General features: G+C 40.1%; 1 protein-coding gene across 4 annotated transcripts; it reads right to left on the bottom strand.

Moving 5' to 3' along the window:
- Positions 1-103: 103 nt before the first annotated feature.
- LOC131252804 (protein HESO1) lies at positions 104-20,682 on the bottom strand. 4 transcript variants are annotated; one of them, XM_058253524.1, is made up of 10 exons: positions 20,391-20,679; positions 18,497-18,607; positions 18,089-18,258; positions 16,931-17,095; positions 10,231-10,409; positions 10,060-10,155; positions 9,815-9,884; positions 9,493-9,623; positions 1,918-2,028; positions 104-1,282 (listed from the first exon to the last, which is right to left on the bottom strand). In XM_058253524.1, exons 3-10 carry the CDS (start codon positions 18,240-18,242, stop codon positions 938-940), a joined length of 1,251 nt encoding a protein of 416 aa, XP_058109507.1. In that variant the 5' UTR covers positions 18,243-18,258; positions 18,497-18,607; positions 20,391-20,679; the 3' UTR covers positions 104-937. The 4 variants fall into 4 exon arrangements, with proteins under 4 accessions (XP_058109507.1, XP_058109506.1, XP_058109505.1 ...); XM_058253523.1 differs by having other exon boundaries at positions 18,497-18,648; XM_058253522.1 differs by lacking the exon at positions 18,497-18,607 and having other exon boundaries at positions 20,391-20,677.
- Between the last annotated feature and the right edge of the window lie 4,606 nt (positions 20,683-25,288).

Consider the following 25,288-nt stretch of genomic DNA (forward strand, 5'->3'; position numbering starts at 1 on the left):
AAAATTAGAGATGTACAAGTAATACTGCTAATATGAGACATCATGAAATAAGATACGGAAGAGGTGGATTTTTTTATTTTTTTTAACCAAAAGAGTCTCCAAGTGCCTGCGAGAGTATCATTTCAAGAAAAGATAGTTCCTTCTTCCATTACCTCACACCGGCTAAGTGCAGAAATATTACTCTATACAGGAAGTTTATACAGGAAGAAAAGGAGAACTCCACCCATCCTATCATGATACCCAGGCGGAGAACTTTTCATTCTATCAGCCAAATATACTTGTGCCATGGTAGTAGGCATTCAGCTTGAACAGGGAAAAAGAAGAAGAAAAATAAAAGATGCAAACCAGAAACGAAAAATGGAGTATCAAGGCAACAAATACCTGGCCACATAAATTTTCTAGGGCCTGTTTGCTTACCCATAAATGCATGTAACTGGTGGTAAATAAGTAATCATGACTTGCTTCGGTATTTGCTATGAGTAAAGACGTTGACAAGTGTTCTTGAAAAGAAGGCTCGGCTGCCTCACCTAAACTCTGTGGCCGCACCATAATGCGTGCGTTTCATCCACACCGTCCATTCATTTTGCAAGATCATTTTAGGGCATAAGCCAAAAAATGACGCAGATCCAAAACTTCTGTAGCCACAAGAAGTTTTCAATGGTAGACATTCAATTTCCATTGTTTTGCTTGAGTTTTGGATCTGCCTCATCTTTGGGTTCTTGCCCTAAAATGATCTGAAAAAATGAATGGACTGCGTGGATGAAACACACACATCATGGTGTGGTCCACCTGTCAAAGGTTGAGTTTAGCTTGATTTCCGAGGTAAATTTTGGACTTTAAAGCAAACAGCAAACACTTGCCATAATTACTATTTTACCACCATTTTGCATGCATTTACAGCTAACCAAACAGGCCCTGGAATCAGTTCTGCCATCTCTTAGTTACTTGGTCTCCACCGTTGTACACGCCGGGCTGGCGAGTAAACTCCAGCAGGTCTTTGTACTGTGGTAGAAGAAGTTGGACGGTTTTCAAGCCGCAAATTATGCTGCATACGATGTTGGTTTTGCGTGGTGGCTGAATTGGCCAACTGTGGATGATGACCGGTGCCTCCAAGCATTGAACTGATATTGGGTCTAACTAGATTTGCGATCAGAAAATTTCTGTCCAACGATGCACTTGAAAGCAGATGGTACGTTCTCTGAAATGCTTCAGATATCTCAATTAACTGGTTTGTGCCAACAGCCCTTGCAGAATTTTCTGGCTGCTCAAAAGGATCTTCAATCTAACAAGCAGTGACATCCTCCAGTAAGTGAAGTGGCAAACCAGAAGATAGATATATTCATGCAGTAAGAATTTCTCACCTACAAGCAGTACCACATGAAGGCATTCATGCTGTCTGCTTGGGGTGGGCCCCACCGTGATGCATTTCTCACATCCTTGCTGGCCATCAGATGCATCCCCTGAATTTAGTCCCAGTCCAAAAAATCAGGCCAATCTATGATACAAGTATGCCACACTTGAGAGATGGTGAACAGGGGAACATCCACCCATCCAACTGTTTCCCTTGGTGTGGCCCACCGAAACACTGGTGGTTCTGATTTTTGGGCCTTGGGGCGAATCATCTGATGATTGGAGTAGATGTCACATGCACAGCATGATGGGCCTCACAGAAAATCAGGGGTGGGTGTCTGCCTCCCAACCGTTTCCTATAGTTTGGTCCCACCTGAATCACGGATTGGTCTGATTTTTGGGCCCTTTGCTTAACATGGTGCGACGCATCTGTTGGTCGTCACAGACGTGAGGAAAACATCACGTGGGGCACACCCCAAGCAGACCGCATGAATGCCTTCGTGTGTTACTGCTCGCAGGTGAGCAAATATCTCTAAACAGACATTAACCCACACAAGATGAGCTTACAAATAGTTTGTAGGGTTTCTGCATCCATTTGTCATGGCTCATTATGGGTTCCCATTGCCCAGTATATGTGCAAATTGCATAACCCGCAGCACGGACGTCGATTGTAGAAAACTGCACAGCAAACACCAAGGACGTACATGTTAGGCACGGCAAACAAAAGAGAAAAATGGAAGAGAATAACGGCAAGAACCAGACTTCTTGTACTCTTTCTAGAGGACCCCAAAATCCACACAATTCAAATCATTTGTGCTATATAGCAAAGTGATCAATAGCAGCCACTGATACGCTGTGTTTCTCATTTTAAGAGCCTGAGATGTTTCAGAGTTGATGGAAAACATGCTCTACTTGCAGATGTGCATCTGAAAGCAGCTAGCACATGTGTCCCATGCGTGTGCCAACATGATCCAAGCCGTTCACAGGTTGTTGATGGTGAACGTGTAGTAGCCCAACAAACAAGTTGGTTGACTCATTGGGCAGGCCAAACATCTATGTTGAATGTTTGCTGTACATAATCCTTGTTGACTCTGTTTTCTTACACATGACCCACATAGTGCCAACATGATGCAGGTTGTTCACCAGGTTGATTGTGAATGTGTTGTAGCCCAACAAACAAGCTGGTTGGCTCATCAGGCAGGCCATACATGTATGTTGAATGTTGACTGTATGTAATCCTTTTTTAACTGTCCATATTCTTAGACAGGATCACCTGAAGAATTGACCAGGCTGATTTTTCGAATGGGCAATATTCACACTGGATCCACCTGAAGAATGGCTCAGATCCTGCCCACATGTGGGGCACTTGGGATAGGTTATCAAAGATTCTGCTAGGAGACAGATCCAGAGGTCAGGCTTACTAGGAGTCTAGGGCATATTTTAATGCACCATAGATGATCAGTAGATCTTACAGTTAGAAAGCGACATGTATTGTGAAGCACCGTATAATCATATACCTATGTTTAATGCCATCTAATAGTTTAGTAGGAACAGCCATCATTCCATTGTAGATAATTTATAACTCCAACTTCCAAAAATTTACATAAAATTGGAAAATACAATATGGATTTTGTTTTTCTTATAAAGAACACATATATTAAAAGAGAGACGATACATTGTCCATTAAGGCATAGGCATCAGCAATGTACAAGGATTCACTATATATTATGGATAAACTGTTAGAATCCCTTTTTAAAACTTTTATTGTCTTTTGGAAATAACAATATTTTGAGGTTTTGTTAGCACTTAGAAGTAAGGTGTCCCGTATCGGTATCGGTTGGCGTAACGGTGCCCTCCGAAACCGATACGGATACGGGGGCGTAACGGCGATACGGAGGCGTAACGGCCCGTAACGGCGCAATTTTTTTTTTTTTGCCAAAAAAATATGAAAAAATATTGATTAAATCCGGAATATTCTAAGCATTCCAAATATGCATTCATTTATAAATTGGAACATGTTTATGGTGGTGTAACGGTCCACTCTTTGGTGAGAAGTTGTATCGGATTGTCTGATTAATTTTTTAACCAGGTAACTTGAATTTGACTACAAAATTCATATATTTAATTTTTTTTAAATATGTAATTTATATACTTAACAACTTGATATTATTTCTCCCAATAGTTCTTTAAAAAAAAATGAAATTAAATTCAGGTAGATGGCGTTACCAATTTGGGGCTGACTTGGAGGACCAATCTATTCTCCAAATCAGCCTCAAATTCATGTCATTTATTGTCATTATCCCACTTATAAATTGGTGGACATTTATTGGATAGTGAATCATAAAAAAAAAATAAAAAATCAAAAGGCCCTATTTTAAAAAATAAAAACTCACAAATTAATAATTAAAACTATTTAAGTAATTTGATTTTGGCATTGTGAGTTAGCAATTGCAGTCCATAATTTAATTGTCAAATTTTAAGTTAATATATGTCTCGTGTATAATTTTTTAAGGCTTGAATTAGGAGGGACTCAGATGTAAAGTGCAGCACACATGTCAAAGTTTTTTGGGCCCCACCCGTGATGAATGTGTTATATCCATAACGTCCATTCATTTTGTTAAATAATTTTAGGGCATGAGCCCAAAAATGAGGCACATCCAAAGCTCAGGTGGATTGCACCATAAAAAACAACAATAATTAAATGTTCACCGTTAAAAATTTATTGGGGGCTAGAAAAGTTTTAGATCAAGCTGACATGTGTGTTTTCCCTTCATCCACGTCAATGTGACCCAATTAATAGGTTAGATTGAAAATAAACATTACAGTGGACTTTAAGAAAATTTTAATAGTGAGCATTCTATAACCATTTTTTCCTATGGTGTGGTCCACCTAAGATTTGGATATTACTAATTTTTTGAATCTTAACTTAAAATGATGTGGCAAAATGGATGGACGATATGGATAGAAAATATACATCAGAGTGGGCAATCACATTGGATGGAAAATAAACGTTACCGTGCGCCTACGAATTATTTAACGTGAAAATCATTATCTTTGTTGCTATTTTTGGTGTGGTCCAGATGATCTCTGGATATAAGTCATTTTTTGGCTGGTGCTCTAAAATGATCTCTGAAAATAGACGAACAGTGTAGATGTAATAAATACATCACTGTGGAGCCCATATAACTTTGATCTCCTTTGAACCGTTCGTACAACTCGGAGCTCGAGGAGTGTCAGCGCTTGTCTTTGCGTGACACGTACCTACAGCAGTATTAAAAAAAAAATGGGGAGAGAGGGAAACGAAAAGAAAAAAAGAGGGAAAGAAGAGAAAAGAAAAAAAGAGGGAAAGGGGGAGAGAAGAGATTGAGAGAGAGAGAGAGAGAGTGAGAGAGAGAGAGAGAGAGAGGAAGAAGCAGCTGCAGGCGTAGCTGCAGCTGCTCGAGAAGAAGAAGAAGAAGAAGAAGAAAGAGAAGAAGAAGAAGAAAAGAAAGGAAAAAAAGGTGAGTTTTTTTTTTTGTTTTTTGTTTTTTTTTTTTTTTAGGGCCCGTCACAGCTGTTACAGGTCCGTAACGGCCGTTATGGCCCATAACAGCCGTTACAGTCACAGAATTCCGTAACGGCCGTTTCGACCCCGTATCGCGTAACGGGTCCCATGCTAAGCCGCGTGTGCAATAAAGCTCATGTGCACACCACGCATGTGCCAACATGGGACAATAGATTCGAGATCCAATCTATCCATCATGAAGACACCATTATATTGATGCCCTATACCAAGAATCAGGTTGATTCACGGGTCAGGTGAGCCACAGTTTGCAAAACAAATGCATGGCTCTAAAAACTCGGCTGAAGTTTTCTAACCAATCCATCCATTCCAATATTGGGGTCCACATACTGAGTGGACCACATTCATTTTTGGATTGGATCTCACACACCTATGTGTCATGCCATTACATGTGTGGTGTTTTATTGCACATGCGCGTGTGCTAGCAAACCTCTTAATGGAATATCATTTGTTTCATTAATAGAATTAGCGACCTAGGTGATGCTTTGCATATCATGTCATTGAGTTTCCTAGGTATCAAGATATATCTGGAAAAGCTGCATTAGTAAATGTTGTAACCCTTTCATGCATATGAAATTTAAGTGTCCACTTTTATTTCTAATATGAGGAATGTTATTTGCAGCCCACATCATACATGGGCCATGCAACTGCCGCGGTCTAAACCAACCAATTGCTGGCCCCATTATGTATGTGGGTTGTAGTCTTGTAGACCAAATATCAAACTTAATGAACATTCCTAAACATTTGTTTCTCGATTATCAAATGAATAATAGAAAAGAAAATAGTAAAGGATTAAAAATCGATAGGAAAATATCCATTGTTTAGATAAGAAAGTTGTCCATTGAGATCAAAATCATCCACTTGGTGGACCACCTAAGGCTCAAAATTGACTCATTTTTAGCCAAAATATATCTTTCAATGGACTTATTACTATAATCATCTAACAGGTCACACACGTATGCCATTTTGGGATATTAAAAATGATTTACTTCATTGTATTCATTATCTTGTGAGTAAATGGGAGGAATTAGAATGCGTTGGAATTTTTCAATATATTCACAGGAACATATGTAATATCCTAAAATAAGCTTTAATATCCTAAATTAGTGTACATACATGATATTTGACAGAATGATTGAAATATATACTTTGGCCAAAAAATGAGAAATTATGAGCCTCAGGTGGGCCGCAAATGAAAGATCACATACAAGTAACTTGCCAACATTTTTTAACCATCCATTTAGATGGCCAACCTCTAGACAGTTTGGAACATTCTATTGGTTTGATTTTAGTAATGTAGCTGATAATTGGATTGTTTTAGAGTATTATCATCATGCGATGTGTACGGCGGATTTCATTTATATACCTATTTACTCCCAATTCATTTAATTTCCATGCATTTACTCTCATCCAAACTCACCTCAGAGGCCATTTACCTCCATTTACTCCCACTTACCTCCATTTACTACCATCCAAATGACCTCATAATTCCTCTTTAACCAAACTTCAGGTTGTCAAACACAATTTTTGGATTCGATAGGATTCCAATTCCAAAATGCCAACACAACTGAAGATTCGAAATCAATTGTATTCTAGTGGAATTTTAATTTGGATTCCACTGCATTCCAAGTTCATGCTGCCAAATGAGCCCTATTGTTATTATTGATTACTAGTAATTGGTTTTTATTTAAAATCCACACTGCCAAAAAAGCCCTATTTGTTGTGGTTCTCTAATCTTTTACGAGAGCGAATGATGTTATACCCTTTTTTAAGGTGATTATAAATTATTTTCAATATTTTGTTTAACAATTACTTTTTTTAAAAGGCCTGTTAATCAATTACTTGTCATTATCGATTACTAGTAATTGGTTTTTATTGGACTTTGTGGATATTCATTTATAGTTTTTTAAAATTCTTTTCTCATTTCCTTTGATCTAGTGTTTGTATGATTTTATTTTATTTTATAAAAAAAGAAGAAGAAGAAGATTATTTACAATGTGTTACCATGCCTATATTTTTGGAGTTTGGCCAGACACTTTGACACTTGGCAACTTTGCCACGCGTCTAGGTAATATTATTGGCACACGTGGAGCATGTAAGGGGCTTGAAGATAGACTGTGGCACATTTGGCACATTAACCGATGTGAGGTACGCAAAGATGAATAGTGGCACATTGGCACATGTGAGGCAAATGAAGATGAATAGTGGCGCATTGGCACGGCACATGTGGTACCTTGCAAATTGGCACATTGCTACATTGCCACATGTGGGGTGTGGGGATAGACAGTGGCACATGTCACACATGAGGCATATTGCCATATTGGAAATCCTATTTCCTGCAAGCATGGGAAATGCAGTTTTTTAGGAGTGGGGGTGAGAAAATAAATGAACTATTTCTAAGAAAAAATTATGCTACGAGAGCCTTCCCTACACAAAAAAAAAGTTCGCATAAAAAGGAAAGGTAGTTAGGTGGGAATAGAATTTTCTGTTCCGCCAATCCAAATAGGTGATAACTGTTTGACTGGAGGCAATCACATGGACGGTTGTTACATCCTAAACAATTAGTGATCTAACTTCACAATACCATAAAATAACTTACCATACATCAGTAGTTAGCAAGGGGGCAAGGCCCAATTGATCTAATTTTGGGTTTATGCCTCATCAATAGAAGTACCACGATTTAGACAATTTGCGTTGAGGGATGTGCATGCTACACATGTATTGTGATGTTGTGCATGTGTATACATAGTTGTACCCTACCAGGAAGCATATCAAATGACTGTCACTTTTTGAAAGGTCTATTAACTCGGCTTCACAGCTTCAGCCAAAGTGACTCAAATGCTCCTATAAAACTGTAGATGACTTCTAATGCCCATGTGCATGTTTAGGTCAGCATCAAGGTATTCAATAACAGTAACAATGGCCATTGTGGCCAGCCTTATGGTTATTACAATATGGGCCTTTATAGTCGTTACGAGGCTATTATGGTCCTGCAATAGTTTTTAAAAAATCAAAGGAAGAATATGTATTAGATCGTTACAAGCCAATTTTATTTTATTTTCAGAATGGTCGTTACAACCCTGAATCACATAATGGCCCCCACCATTACTGTTGTGTAACAGCTATTGATGTAGGACATGAAAATTAAACATAATATGCAAGATCTCAGGCGTTAGATTATACTAATTCAAAAACAATCATATAAAATTCCACATCCCACACAAAAGTTCAAACATTCAACCAAGAGGAATATGTGTGGGTTCAGGCCTACACATGCTAGGGCTGGATCAATAAAATTATGAACCACACATGCACAACAATTAGTCCCTAATCCAAGGGATTCACTAATTCCAATTCAGAGAACCCTAGGGTAAGAAAATGGGCAAAAAAATTAAAGATAACGCAATCTAGGGTTAAGGTTATGAAAAACAGGTATGAGAGGGGAAAATAGGAAGAAAACCTAAACCGGAAGACAGTCCCCGCGTGCGGACGGTGGGTCAGGCCTAACACACGTGCACAGGGGCCTGGCCGCACGTGCGAGGGGGTCCCACACCTGGAAACCGGCGCCTTGAGTCTGGTCGGCCATGGGTGGGCTCCAAAACCCCCAAGTTTCGGGTAGATCCAAGCTACGAGCTGTGTGTGGTGCTCCGCTGAAGTTTTAGCCCTCCTGCAAGGCCAAAATATGGAATTCCGCTATAAAGAGGAAAATTGTTGCAATAAAGGACAAATTTGAAGCATGGATTGTGGTAGGAGATGAGAAGTAGAGATGGTAGAGGATGGGGGCAAATCGGGATCGATGTGGCTTCGCACCACGGTAGTTAGCCCCTCGATGAAGGGAGGGTTTCACACTCAATTGGATTTCCACAACTCAAGAACTCAGAGGAGTAGAAAAACGCAGAATTTTTATTAAGCTTCAATGAATTCCAAAAGCTACAAGGGATGCCTATTTATAAGAAAACACTATACTCCAAAACCTGCACCATGTGCGCAACCTATTACTTGGCAATAAAGTAAACCAAAATAAAAACTAATCAAAGAAATCTAAAGCGTTCATGATATTTTAAATAACATTAATAGGCAAAACCTAAAATATGAGATTAATCAGACTAGTGGGCTACGATCATGAGATCCCATGATGGGCTTTACTTGACTACCAAGCCCACTCCAACGAACCAAAACTCAGTCTTCTAACTAGGAGACCCTCCCTGAATGTCGTCATCGATCCAGATCGACAGTGGGGCCCTCCTTGTGCATGCGTACGTACGTAGGGGGGGCGTGCGTGTGCGTGCGCGCATGATGTCCCCATCAGCTATTATGTAACCGCCTTTGAATAACGTTGTCAGCAGATTTTAGATATTTAAATATTTAATTAGGGGAGGTTTTTAGCCACTACTCCAGATGTCCTTTCTATTAGTGTAGATATAAATAGAACGAACACGCTAGAAAATAAGAAAATATAGGTTAGTTTTCTTTCCTAATAGCTATACAAGATGGAAAAACACACACACACACATCAACACCTTCCAAGATGCAAGTTATGCTAATTACAACAAAGTCTCAACTCACTGCGATAGAATTACCTTTTCAAAGAATGAAATTAAAAGTTCAGACAGAGAGCTTCTGTTTACTTGTCTGAAGCCTATGAATCTAAACCTTCTTATGTTCGCAGTACACGTGTCTTGTATACGTCTCTCAACAACGGACCTCATCCCTACAAAAACAGAAACATGAGAGCAAGCTCACTCAAGCAGTCATTACTGTTGTGGCAAAGGGCAGTAAAGCTATGTACTCAAAGCTAAATATTAAAATATATGGATTTCTTATTTTAGAACTAAACTTTTAAGAAAATTTTACAAAACCGTGAACATTGTAGAACTCCCATGGTAGCATTCCGATATGCACCTGTAAGATCATTGACAATATTTCCCGCGTATATGTCCTTCAGAGGAGGTAAAATCGGAGGGGTGCATGTCTGCAACAAATGATTAAGATAGTAGAAAAATAAATTTAAGACATTCTTGAAGCTTACTTCATTTAGTAACTAGCTGGCATCCAGATTAGATTCAACAAATGTATCCAAGCCAAAGTCAATCCCTGAAAGAAATCACACATAATACAGAATAGAACTAAATTGGCAAAAGAATCACCTGAAAATGGAATATAACCAGTAAACAAAGAGAATATGAATTCAAAGTTCCAGTCTTTGGATCATTGATATGTTGTGCTTTGGCCCATTCCTTGATCTATGTGCAAAAATCATATGTAAATCACAAACATCTATGCACATAAAAAACAATTACTATGTTAGCCAAACAGACCAGTAAAACCATATCACGGAAACGCTCATCTATCTCAGTGATCCACAACAGGATTTTGGACTTGATTTGACCAAGAAGATTACTGATTGAGATATCACATGAAATGAACGGGTGGCTGGTCTGAAATATAAGTAGAGGAACCCTCGCATTTGGAATGAGTTGCAAGTTATGACCTCGACCTGCATTCAAGAGAAATATCCATGAATTTAGTACAACAATCAAACATACATCATTTTTGGCTGAAAGAGAGCTCAGTCAAAGAGTAGAATCTGTAAATCTATATTAAAAATAAATAATTGTGCCAGATATATTCCTTTTCAAAATTAGTGCATGCTATCCATGAATTATATGTCGTTACCAGCATATTATATTTAACTATTAAATTGTTCAAGTATTTTACCTTTCGAAAAAAAAAAAAACTATCAAATTGTTCAGATTGCCAAGGATCCAACATCCTCATCATTCAAAAATATTTCAAACAAAAAAGCTACATTTACTAAATTAGTTGTCATGAGTTAATATGGAAAAGTAATTATAAAATCTCCTTTAAAATGCATTTCAAGATAATTATCACATTCTGTGCAAAATAAAGATTCTCACTGAACAAGGTAAAGCCTCTACAGTTTCATAATTTGTGCACGGTCAACTTATGACTTTCTTTCTAGTTAACCATTGTTTATAAGCGAGTTACTATGATATGCAGGCATGCCTATAAAGTGTAAATTCTTTTATGCTTAACAAGGACTGATCAACCATTAACCATTTGTTATGCCAAAAAAAAAAACAAGAAACCAACCATTAGAGAGAGAGAGAGAGAGAGAGAGAGAGAGAGAGAGAGAGAGAGAGAGAGAGGCACATCTGACACCCCTGACACCCCTCTTTGAAAGCTTAAATTTCACATTATAAACCACAGTTTGTTCTACAAAACTCTGGTTCTTCTTCCACACAACATAATTACCCAAATTCTAGAGGCATTGTACCCAAATTTTCAGTTATCATAGCAAAACGGTCAATTGGAGATGAAGCCGCTAGTGAACCTTGGCAACTTATTTTATATCATTGTTCTGATGAAGGAAAAAATATAAAAATGGGTCAATAGGGTACAAAGAACTCATGCACTGGGGAATGCAGAAACACAAGTTTCAACTAGTAAAGCAGAAAGATGTGCGTGTTCCTCAATCCCAAGGAGGGATGGAATAAAACTTTTAGCTACAATGAACCATGCATCATTGAGGAAGTGGCTATGGAATTTGAGGATGGTGAAAAAGGTAAAAATAAAATAATAATAATAAATCACCATCAAATATGGAATCAGGAAAGGAGCGTCAGCTGTTCAGAAAGCACTTCTTTGGAAGAGAGTTGTTTGATGTAAGGAATGAATCGAGGATCAGATTTTGTGAGGACAACTGGTGCAATGTTGGACTATTGTGTCAAAAGTTTGATTCATTATTTCCGCTAGCTCGAGGTGATGATCTCACAGTGCTAGACGGTGGTAAGGGTGGTATTTAATGAACCATGCATCAATGGGGAAGTGGCTGTGGAATTTGAGGATGGTGAAGAAGGTTTGTGGAAACAAAATAATAATAACCATCAAATATGGAATCAGGAAAGGAGGGTGGTTTACAAAAGCGTCTTCTCTGTATAGAGCATCAGCTGTTCTTAAAGCACTTTTTAGGAAGAGAGTTGCTCAAATGGCATGGTGTTTGATGTAAGGTATGAATCCAGGATCAGATTTTGGGAGGACAACTGGTGCAGTGTTGGACTATTGTGTCAAATGTTTGCTTCACTATTTCCGCTAGTTTGAGGTGATGATCTCATGGTGCTACATAGTGGTAAAGTGTGATGATCTCACTATTTCCCTGCTATTTATTGTCCTATTTTATCCAAAGTAAGCTTGAGTTTGGTGATTGAAACCCACCAATCACACCATAGAAAAATATCCATCTTAGGGCAAGGGCATCCCTACTTGTTCGAGCAAGAGGAAAACAGATACAGCAAAATCGTAGGCCTACAACATCCATTGAACAAGAACTACCCCTGCTAAGCAACTTATAAGATAAGAATATTGCAATCACTTTGGGATTTGAGGTGTAACTTTATTCAGCTATGAGATTTCCAACAGAGACATGCTCCCACACACGCGCACACACGCCACCACCCCTACCCACGTACGTACGTAGATGGAGGATCCCACCATCGATCTGTCTCGATGACGACGTCCAGGGAGGGCCTCCTAGCTAGAAGTCAAGTTTTGGTTCAGAAAAGTGGCCCGATTGTCAAGAAAAGCCCACCATGGGATCTCATGATCGTGGCCCACTCGTCAGATTGGTTTTATATTTTAAGTTTTGCTTATTGTTATTATTTAGAACATCGTAAACGCTTTAGATTTCCTCGTTTGGTTTTTATTTTAGTTTACTTCATCGCCAAGTAATAGGTGTCGCACATGGTGCGAGTTTTTGGGTATAGGGTTCTCCCTATAAATAGGCACCCCTTGTAGTTCTTTTCATTCATTGAAGTTAATAAAAAAATTCCTGCTTTATTTTTCTGCTCTCTTCGTGAGTTGTGGAAGAATTTAAAAGTGGGTGCGAAGCCCTCCCTTTTCGAAGGGCTAACTACCGTGGTGCGAAGCCACATCGATCCCAATTCACCCCCATCTTCCATCATCTTTTTTTTCCATCTTCCCCCACCATCCGTACTTTGAATTTGTCCTTTTGTTGCATCAGATTTCTTCATTGAAGCAGGTTTCCAGATTTCGGCCCGCAGGCGAGCTGAAACTTCGGCGGAGCACCACGCACAAACCGTACATCGGATCGAACTGAAATTTGGAGGTTTTGGAGTCCATCCTTGGCCGACCAGGGCCAAGGTGGCCTTTTTCTGAATAGTGGGCCCCACACACGTGCGGCCGGGATCACACGCACGTCCGTTTGGGCCATTGTTATTGTCCACACGCGGGATTATCTTTTGGCTCAGGGTTCCTTGAATTGAAATTTCATGAATCCTAACCCTAGATTACATGATTCCTAATTGATTTGCCCCTTTTTATCACCTTAGGGTTCCTTGAATTGAAATTAGGGAATCCCTTGGATTATGGACTGATTTTTATGCATGAGTAGTTGATTTTATTTCCCTTTGACATTGTTTGGTTTATAATTTTATTGGTCCAGTTCTAGCCTGTGTCGGCTTGGACCCGCATAGATTCCCCTTTAATTGAATGTTTGGATTTTCATGTAGGATGTGGAATTTGTGTGATTGTTTCTGAATTGGTGTGATCTAAGCCTGCAATCTTGCATATCATATTTAATTTTCCATGTCCTACATCAAATTTGGTATCAGAGCCTAGGGTTCTTGTAGGGAAATTCACCACATATTTAGGGTTTAGTTTGTTTGAGTCCTTCATGCATTCAGTCCATCATATATGGCTGAATTTTAGTAACAGTGTGTAGTCTCCTTCATATAGAGTCTCGTAGGGTCATTTAGTTTTTAGACGCATATAGTTGTCATAGAAGGTCTTTAGGTTGAGCAAGTCAGTGTATGCCCACACGTACGGGTCGCGGTTTCGGTTTGCACCCTACACTAAATATGGAACAATTGCAAGAGTCACTAAACAAGATATCTCAGACGTTGGAGTCTATGATTAAGCGCTTGGAAATGGACCAATGCTGTGAACAGCTTGATGTACGCATTACCCGACTAAAGACCATCGCTAGGACAAACCCCGCCATTGGGGTAGATGTCCAATCTCAAGCAGGTAGCCTGGAAGATACACCAATGAATGGAGTTGGTCAAGGAATCAATTATGGGTGTGCACCCAGAAACCCACCCCATGAGAGATATAAAGACTACTATTTTGAGGGGTACAACATGTGTGGCCTTGTGGCTGGAGAGAGTGTACCAGCGGCTAGTGTAGAGTTACCCACTGAGGCCATTCCGGTAATGGATGAGTTACGTGAAATCTTTCCTGATGATCTACCGGATGAGTCCCCTAGGAAGGATATAGAGCACACCAGAATATGGGACATCGTAATACCTACAACCGAGTTCACGTTGAATAAGTTTGTCGATAGGTCCACAGGTCTAAGTCCTTGTGAAGTCGTTCGATTATAAACCTAGGAAACTTATTGATCTTGTCCCTATGTCACTCTCCCATACCGTCAGAGTCTGCAGAGTCTTTTGTGCATCACATTCATTCATGGCATCAAGAAATCGGGAAGATCATGACTAATAATGAACATTGCACATTTTATACAGATATATAAATGTTTGAAAGGATTCAATATTGGGGACTCTGTGATGGTGCGCAGGGCCGAGCGGTATCCTTCGAGGGTCGTTCGTAAGTTACACGCGTGTAGCTCTGGACTCGTCAAATATAAAACGAAACGGTCTCAATGTGTATGAGATAGATCTTCCACCTTTCATGGGAATTAGTTTCACATCCGATGTGGAGGATTTAGTTACTTTTCAGAGGACCACTGATACTTTGTCCGGCCCTTCGCCCACCCATCCTGATTCCTCATATTTATCCCTTGAACCATGGCCCCTTCCCAACCCATTTTCCCAACCTCTACCTCCCATATCTACTTTTCCTAACCTTTCTTCCCAGCCTCTACCTCCCATACCTACCCTTCTCGACCCATTTTTTCAGCCTCTACGTCCCATACCTACCCGTCCCAACCCATTTTCCCAGCCTCTACCACCCATATCTATCCTTCCCAACCCATTTTTCCAGCCTCTACGTCCCATACCTACCCGTCCCAACCCATGTTCCCAGCCTCTACCTCCCATACTTACCCATCCCGACCCATCTTCCTAGCTTCTACCTCCCATACCTATCATTCCCGACTCATTTTTCCAGCCTCTATCTCCCATACCTAACCTTCACACACCCAAAAAGGAAATAGAGGATATCCAGGACCATCAGATAGTTTCAACGTCAGACGGCGGGTTTCAGAAGTACCTGGTTAAGTGGAAATCACGCCCAACTTCAGACAGTATGTGGTTCACTGAGGAGGAGCTTTAGAGACTTGATCCTGACATCTTAGAGGGGTTCAGGAGTTTTATTTCGTTAATGGCGAAATCTTTGCAGCCAGGGAGAGTTGATGTGGACATCACGCGCACACGCGCACTCACGCCGCGACCCCTACGCACGTACGTACGTAGATGGAGGACCCCACCATCGATCTGCCTCGATGACGACGTCCAGGGAGGGCCTCCTAGCTAGAAGTCAAGTTTTGGTTCAGAAAAGTGGCCCGATAGTCAAGAAAAGTCCACCATGGGATCTCATGATCGTGGCCCACTCGTCAGATTGGTTTTATATTTTAGGTTTTGCTTATTGTTATTATTTAGAACATCGTGAACGCTTTAGATTTCCTCGTTTGGTTTTTATTTTAGTTTACTTCATCGCCAAGTAATAGGTGTCGCACATGGTGCGAGTTTTTGGGTATAGGGTTCTCCCTATAAATAGGCACCCCTTGTAGTTCTTTTCATTGATTGAAGTTAATAAAAAATTCCTGCTTTATTTTTCTGCTCTCTTCGTGAGTTGTGGAAGAATTCAAAAGTGGGTGCGAAGCCCTCCCTTTTCCAAGGGCTAACTACCGTGGTGCGAAGCCACATCGATCCCAATTCACCCCATCTTCCATCGTCTTTTTTTTTTCCATCTTCCCCCACCATCCGTACTTTGAATTTATCCTTTTGTTGCATCAGATTTCTTCATTGAAGCAGGTTTCCAGATTTCGGCCCGCAGGCGAGCTGAAACTTCGGCGGAGCACCACGCACAAACCGTACATCGGATCGAGCTGAAATTTGGAGGTTTTGGAGTCTATCCGTGGCTGACCAGGGCGAAGGTGGCCTTTTTCTGAATAGTGGGCCCCACACACGTGCGGCCGGGATCACACGCATGTCCGTTTGGGCCATTGTTGTTGTCCACACGCGGGATCATCTTTTGGTTCAGGTTTTTATCCTCTCATAGTCATTTTTTCATGAATCCTAACCCTATATTGCATGATCCCTAATTGATTTGCCCCTTTTTATCACCTTAGGGTTCCTTGAATTGAAATTAGGGAATCCCTTGGATTAGGGACTGATTTTTATGCATGAGTAGTTGATTTTATTTCCCTTTGACATTGTTTGGTTTATAATTTTATTGGTCCAGTCCTAGCCTGTGTCGGCTTGGACCCGCATAGATTCCCCTTTAATTGAATCTTTGGATTTTCATGTGGGATGTGGAATTTGCGTGATTATTTCTGAATTGGTGTGATCTAAGCCTGCAATCACTTTGGGATTTGAGGTGTAACTTTATTCAGCTATGAGATTTCCAACAGAGACATGCTCCCATACCAAACTTGAAGTATCAACAAGTGTCCATGAATATTCTTGCAGTCAGAAAAGGTAAAGATGATTTGATTTTTGATCAGGTTTATCAAGGACCCCAACTCAATCACATCATCTTCATAGGGGAGGATGTCTTAACTAAAGTAGGAATGCCTAAATAGTTCAAGTCTCTTCTTAATTAGCGTGTTTGTCATTGCTAAAAGTGTACGAAAAACTACACATATTTGCAAGAAACAAAGACAGAACTTTCTTTAAGAAAGGCAGAAGTGCTTGCATTGAAAATCATGCAGTGATGACAAAAGACTGCATCATGTGAAAAGGATTAAAAGACCTCAAATTAGGTTGATGGAAGACAAGCAATATGAAACATTACCTGTCCTACGTAGAGCTCTAGCTACATCCCTTAGTAAATTCTGCTTACGTCTTTTACCAACAGACGAAACAAGTGAACCATTGGGTAGCTCGATAGAAATATCCAAGTCCCCCCATTTTGTGTAGAGATTAGAAACAAAAGATCCGAATGGCTCAACAGTAGCACCTGCTTCCATCATATCCCATTTTAAACATCTAATGCTGAAGGTACAAGTAGGCCAGTATTTTTTATGTATGAAAACAATAAACATCATGAGCAGTTAACATGTAACTTCAATGGCATTGCAATTTTTCCTTGCCACATAAGAAGATAAGTTCCTTAGAAGTACCTCAATTCATCTTCCTCATGAATTCACCATGAATACAAGGAAATACAAGGATAACATGCACAATCGACTACACCATATTGTCAAATTGTGTGTGGGTCTCACCGTGATGTGTGTCTAACATCCAATCCATTATCCATGCATCAAGTGTGGCCCACCATGAAAATGGGACAACTTTGTAATCAAGCCAATCCAATTATCAGGTAGGCCACACCGCATTAATTTGGAGGTTTTCGTGTGATTTTCATTGTTTTCTATGGTGTAGCCTGCCTGGTGATTGGATTGACCACAAGTGTGCACATCACAGTGGGGCCCGCATAGCTAAGCTACATGGTATTTACCAATTAATAGATTTTGTGAGATCATTCCCATATGTGTGTGTGGGGTGGGTGGGCTCTCGCGCAGTGTGTGCATGACACCCAACCCATTCAACAGGTGTGCCCCACCATGAGGGTCAAATGCCCCCAACAATCAAACGGATCCGACCATTAGACAGGCCACACCACAGAAAATAATGTGAAACCCCACAAAAACCTCCAAAGTCAAGTGCTGTGTGCCTACTTGATGGTTGGATTGGCCTACTTTTTGGGCGGTCCATCATTGTGGTGGGTCAACATTGTTGGACAGTTGGATGCATGCCATGCCACTTGAATTTGGAGGTCCACCTGATGATTGGTGCACTCAGCACATGTGAATACCACAATCAGTACCATTATAGCCCCACCCCCACTCTCCAAATTAAAAGCCTTAGTGCTAGGAAGCCTGGAGATATGGAAAAATAAAAAATAAAAAAATAAAAATAAATCCATAAACAGTAAATTTATCACTATTACCTCTCAAGCTTTCCACACATCCAACAACGGCTATAAATTCATTGATGACATTATTTCGTCTCACCCGATCCGCTTCCAATGGTTTGATCGAAGCAAGGATCTGCCTAAGAGTTGAGTCCAAAATGTAAGAGGATGGAAAAAAACCACGGTCCATTATACACACAAACTACCTGCACAAAGAAGAAATCCCAAAGCAGTTAATTAGAATATCCTCCATTCTTCTCCCATCTATACTTCTGCTACCCTAATTGACACGTCCAGTCATCTGACTCCTAAGCTACATTAGAACCCCATCCTACAGTTACAATACAACAAAATCCATAGAGATCATATGGCCTTTTGAATGAAGGAAATTATATATATATATATATATATATATATATATTTTAAAAAATAAAAATAAAAAACCTTTGTATGCCCTGGCACGCCAACCAATATATTTTCTAATTTGTGACCCCAAGATGATGAGTGAAGGGTTGGGCTTGCAACTTTGAGCATATTTCCGAGCCACGATGTCAACTGTCAAAACTTTCTCTTGGAGTAATGATGGTAAAGAATAACTGAAAATCAAACATGCTAAAGAACATAGACCCTATGCTGTCACAAAATAACCAGATACAAAAACAGCATATTCTAAGCATAGTTCACAAACCCAAAAACTTGACTCAACTAAATATTTAATAATTAAACTGATAAGAATATTTGAGTGATAATAGATATTTGATACGTTATGAGTATAAAAATTGAAATACGCATGGTTACAAGAGAAGTAAATGGCTTGTGTTGTTGGAAGCACTTGGCTCCATAGTAGAGTTGGTGGATTCAAATCTCGCACTCTCCCCCAAAAAGCAAAACCCAGCGAGTGACCTAGCTGGAGTCATGCCAAGTCGCATCAAGTCAGCAAGCTGACTTGACGAGCCTAGCTGAGTCGAGCTCACCAGCAAGTTTCTTGGTGACTCATCTCGAAATCTCATATAATTGGAGTTTGAAGTCAGGTCACTGAGTTTTAGAACTATGACTAGTAGATCAAGTGAATATAACTCTCAAAGGAAAAACTATTACAGAAATACAAACTATGTTGGGTATGCAAAAGCAAACAGTCATGGGGGCTGTCAAGGGGTAGGGCCCAATAGGCCTGACCGGAGAAGTTCAAAACCTAGGCCCAGCCAGTAGAAGAGGTTTTATATGCAAGCTAGCAACAGTACAGGTGGGGTGCACCTTCCGGTCATCCTGATGTGACATCTCCCCCATCAGATGATCTTGGCCATCCAATGAAAAGGGACAAGTACAGCCAAAGGTCCACATGTAGTTTGTACCAAATTGGACAGGTAGGATTACATGATGGATGAGATTTTGGCATTATCTTCCACCCACCATAGGCCCCACCAAACGAACAATTAGCATCACCAGAGAATGGAAGGATCACACAAGTGCAGTACATCGGACTATAGTTCAGTGGAATGAGATTTTGAGACAAACAAAATCAGAAGATGGATCCTGCAAAGTGCCTAGATGGCTGATGAATTGACTTTGAAAATTTTACAGATGAAAAGAGCATGTAATTCGACAATAGCTAGTACGAATCCTAAGGCATGATGAAATCTACAAAAGACAATTAAAATAAATGAAACTGTTCACATACAGCCCTTTTATGTGAATGAGCACTTTCTTTCCATCCCATCAATGAATCACATGCATAGGACATCCTATCCATGCAGAAGATGGGCCACACCATGATGATCACCTGGTGCCAAAATCAGGCTGATCTCAGAACATTGAAATCAACAGACCGTAGATGGTACCACTCAACATAAAGATGTGGCCCACCCAGTGGATGGATCAACCTGATTTTCATGCCAATTGATCTTCACGGTGGTGCGCACCTTTTACAAGGGTCGGATTTCCTACAAACATAAAATGTTGGCGGTAAAGGAAACAGCGGATGTGGAAGTTCACCTACAGTGAGAGGTGATCATTTCTCAGAAATGAAGACCTGATCAGTTTCAAATTTCAGAAGAAAAACTACATCCTCTATTCAAGAAAACTGTCTTCAAATCGGTGTTTACTCCAATTACGCAAAACCAAAACCCTTACAAAAATTCATGAGCAAATGCCCAAAAGGATCGGGGCAAAGTAAAACCTCAGAATGAAAAGTGATAGAGGAAGATATAGATAGACTGTAAAAAGACGCGAGTATGCATGCCAGGTTACTGATAAAATTCCTGAGAGAGAGGGATTGTAAAAGAAACGTGCGTGCATGGCAGGTTACTGATGAAATGACCATGAGAGAGAGAATTGTTACCAGAGGAATGCAGCAGCTCGTCCGAAGAGAGGAATCATGAGAGAGATCCCCTTACATGTGATTTGATTTTTCTGTGCTCTTTTAGGAGAGAGCCGTTTCCTTCTACAAGAGGAGAAGAGAGGTGAGGTGGCGTTTTAGAGGGTTGTACGCTTTTCGAGTGTCAAGCACCAATGAAAATCCCGCCATGTGCTCTATGTACGAGTGAGGCAAAATCGTAATTTTGACAGTCGATCACGCGTCGTACGGAAGCGGATTGCGTCCTGCCCCTGCCTGGACGGAAATCGGTCCAGGCAGGGGCTCCGTCGGGCCAACGTGATGTATGGGTTTTATCCACGCCATTCATCCATTTTTCCAGATCATTTTAGTTTACGATCTGAAAATTGACCCAGATCCAAGCTCATCTGGACCACACCACACGAAGCAGATGTGATAGTGACAACCACCGTTGAAGCCTTTCAAGCCCCCACCGTGATGTTTATTTTCCATCCAACCTGTTCATAATATCTAAAAAATCTCATGAAAGGATATAAAAAAAAAGAAGAAAACAAGCGTTAGCTTGATCCAAGACTTCCATGGACCGCCAATAAGTTTTTAATGGTGTCCGTTCAATCCCTTCTGTGTGGCCCACTTCAACGTTAGATCTATTCATTTTGGTGTACATATCTTAGAATGATCTACTATTTTTTTGTGAACGGAGCGGATAAATTCACTACATCACAGTGGGCTCCACAGAGCCCCTGCCTGGACCGATTCCGTCCAGCGGGGCAGGACGTAATCTGCTTCCACGTCGTAAACACGTGGCGGTTTTCACTGTACGTCGAGCGCCGGACCCAATCCGGATTCGCGGAAAGAGGTCATGCGCACTCAGAGGAGCGAGCGTGGAAGACAACAAAAAGAAGTTTTCTCCGGTACATCCCGACGCATTACTTTACGATACGTCGGGACTTCATCTGTTGAACTTGGATTTTTCTCGATGATCCAAGCCGTTTATCTGATAGAAAAAACTATTTTACACAAAAAGTAGGATTGATTGTTTCACTCTTTAATTATAAATGTTACTGTGACCGTTCATATTCAAAGAAAAATAGCCAAATCATTCAAAAGAGTACTTCGATTTGTTTATTTTCCACTATCCAAAGTAGGAATCGTCATATAAACGGTTTGGATCATTGGAATATTACCCATATTCAAAAGATAAAGTCGAGATGTATCATATTGTAATATATCGAGATGCACTCGAGGAAACCTCGTCAAAAGCAAGAAAAGAAAAGAAACGAAGACGAAGGGGCGGTCGACTTTCCTTTGGAGTGTGGTACGGTGCAGAGTCGGTGGAATCTCAAATCGGTAGATCTATCTCTTGAAAGTACACGTGTTCTGATCTTGTATCAATCCCTTCGGCACAGATAGTATGGATTATCAATGATTCATGATTTTCATACATCAGATGTATCTGATGATCTGATTGGAACACTTAAAATCAACGGTTAAGAAATTGTTAAATGTCAACATCAAGTGCGGTTGGAAGTGAAGATAATTGGTGTATGTGTGGAATTTTTGTCCATTTTAAAACGTGGCCCATCTATGTTTTGGGCCACTAGATGGACTGTTGAGATTGATACATCAGCCTTTCAAGTGTGATGTAGATTACCAAATTTGAGTATTCGTAGATCTACCGTATCATTTCGCTCCGCAGTTATTTAACTTATTTTCTCGTAGGTTTGCTCGAATACATCCGGATGTATTGAAATACGATACGTCAGTACTTTAGCCTTTGATCTGTGTCATCTTCCAATGATCCAAACCGTTTATAACACAATTCTCACTTTTAATGATGGAATTTTTTTTTGATAAACGCTCTTAATTTGGATTATTTCAATCCGTCCATATTTTGATTGGTTTACTTTCAACGGTCAGTGTAATCTTTGTATAATCAACGGCCTAAAATGTTTAATCTTATAGTTTTTTCGGCAACCGCCATCCAAAGAAAAACCTATAAAATAAACGGTCTGTATTATTAATAAAGGCCGAAATCTAACGACCAAAGTCGGGATGTATCTTATTGCAATACATCGGATGTATCGGCGAAAACCTCCTCATCATGCTTCTTTTCTCGGGAACGATCGCCTGAGTGACTGCGTCCGAACGTACAGTTACTACGATAAGGTTGAATCCAAACCGTCAATCTTGCGATCCTTCTCATTTTCACTGTAAATTCCAAAAATAATCCTTAACCAAAAATCAGGTCGTACACTGCAGGTAGCAATGTAAAATCACGCCTAGAAACCTACCACCTGAGTTTTGAATGGTCCATTTCATCCTAGTGGATCTCACCTGATGAGTGGTTTGGATGGAATATACAGGACATGGTAGGCCCATATTCCATCTGGAAGTGGACGTCAACTTCCCCATTATTCCATTTGGTATGGACCACTGAGTCATGAGCCACGATGGATTTTGGGACGTAGATGGGCGCACCCAATGGACGGGTTGGATGGAACTCACACGGCCCCACACAAGTCCAACGTATGTGAACATTACCCGGGCGATTCATACAAAGGCTGAAGAAGATGACATATTGGAGAGGGGATGCAAGGTACACGTGCCAACTGAAACACGTGTGACAGATCTTGGCTATTCGTCAGGTGATACTATACGGGCGAAGATGTGCTGCACCGAAAATTGGAACGGTCTTTTTCATCGACTAATACAGGATAAGTCTTACAATTATCCATCACAAATGGTGAACGGTCCGAATGTATTTATGTTAAACAGGCCTGATTCCGGATAAAGTCAGCTTGGTGAAGGGCCCACCTCAATGGGATGGGGATTGCGTCCTACCCGCCCGTCTCTAGCAACGAACGGGTAGTTCCGTGGGTGGGCCGGCTGTTATATATTTGTTTATTTATGTCGTTTATCTTTCTCTTAAATTATTGAAAGGTACTTGAATGAAAATAAGATATATCCCATTCTTAAGTGGAAATGGGATTGAGTATTGAGTTACTCATATGCTCTCATCCAGTAAACTCAGTTGGGCCTACCTTGAATGTATGTTGTTTATCCACGGTGTCCATCAGTTTTTGCATCCAATTTAAGAGGTCAAGCCCAAAATTGAAGCATATCCAAAGATCAAGTGGATCATACCACCTGAAACAATGGGGATAATGATTTCCACCATTGAAAACTTGTCAGGCCCTAAAGTGATGTTTATTTATCATCCAACCTGTTTATAAGATCATAAAGACATAGATGAAGGGATAAGATCATAAGAACATGGATGAAGGGAAAACAAAAATATATATAAGCTTAATCCAAAACTTTTGTGGCCCTAAATAATTTTTCAATGGTAGACATTCAATTCAATTGTTTCCTGTTGTGTGGCCCATTTGAAAATTGTACATGTTTCATTTTTGAGCTTAAGCTCTAAAATTATCTAGTAAAACAGATGGGCAAAGCTGATAAAATACATAAATCATGGTGGACCTCACAGAGTTTATGCTAAGTGTAAGCTCAACACACAACCTGCTTCCACGCTCACGACACCAAATAATAAACTTAAGTTGCATTAAATACATGGAGCATTAAATGCAAGAGTTATCTGTGATATGGCCTACTTGAATATTACCTTAAAATGATACGAGAGAAGGGATGGATGGCATTGATTGAGTTCTCACCATTAAAATCTTCCGGGCCACAAAAGTTTTGTTTCCAGCGGTTATTTGTCTTTCCCTAATTTGTGACCTTATCAACATGATAAGAGGCAAATAAACATTACCATTCCACTCTAGGAAGTATAAATGGTACTCAATGACCATTGTTTCCTGTGAAATGGTTCACCTGAAATTTGTATCTATTTTATTTTTGGGGGTCCGATTATACATCAAGGTGGGTCCTACAATCGGGCTGCAGCCAGCTGGTTGTATCTCAGGTCTCACCCAATCCAAGGTCATTTATGTCCCAGTCAGTGCCTACCCCATTTCCTGGGGAGGAAGCCACCGTATATGAGTAAGCATACGGTGTAAACTCCATGGGGGCCACAGTGAAGTGATGAATGTTTCTTATTTTAGGGTCTATTTGGTTTTTAGATTACAATGTAAATAGATTGTAAATAAGCATTTATTATTTACATTGGTAATTCATAATTCACCTCATCTACTTTCCCTTGAAGCAACAATTGTCATCATCTGCTTTACCTTTAAGTGACAGTTGTTCATCTTTGGAAGGCGTGACTCTAACCGAGAAAAAATTACAACGAATGCATTAGAATTTGTGGGGCCAACTAATATGTATATTTCTAATCCATGCCGTCCCTCCATTTTACCTGCTCATTTTATGGTATAAGTCGAAGAGCGAGGTAATGTGAAGCTAAAGTTTACCTTACTAGAGGAAACAAAGGGAATTGAACAATTACCATTGAAAACGTATCATGGGCCACGAAAATTTTGAATCATGCTGATATTTATGTTCATCATTCATCCATGTATATGTGACCTTATGAACTGGTTGGATGATAGCCCCACAACCCTATGGGCCCCGAAGGTTTCGATTTTGAATGGTGCAATTCATTATCCCTTGCTTCCTATGGTGTGGTCCAATTGAGTTTACAATCTGCCTCAGTTTTTGGTCAATGACCTAAAATGAGATGGCAAAACACAAGGATGGCGTGGATCAGACGCATGTAGGATTGTGGGACCCACAAATTTTACCACCAAGCAATTCTGATAAATTTCATGCATGTATGCGGGGTGGTTTTCAAAAGACGTTTAAGAGAGGTATTCTCAAATATTATGTGGAAGTAATTATGACTTATTTACATTAATTTACATTCATTTTCATGTAATTCTTAAACATTAAATGAGTTTGAAACTTAAATAAACTATATCCAAAGCTCAAATAAACCA

This window comes from Magnolia sinica, chromosome 8 (assembly GCF_029962835.1).
Source record: "Magnolia sinica isolate HGM2019 chromosome 8, MsV1, whole genome shotgun sequence".
Lineage (NCBI taxonomy): Eukaryota > Viridiplantae > Streptophyta > Magnoliopsida > Magnoliales > Magnoliaceae > Magnolia > Magnolia sinica.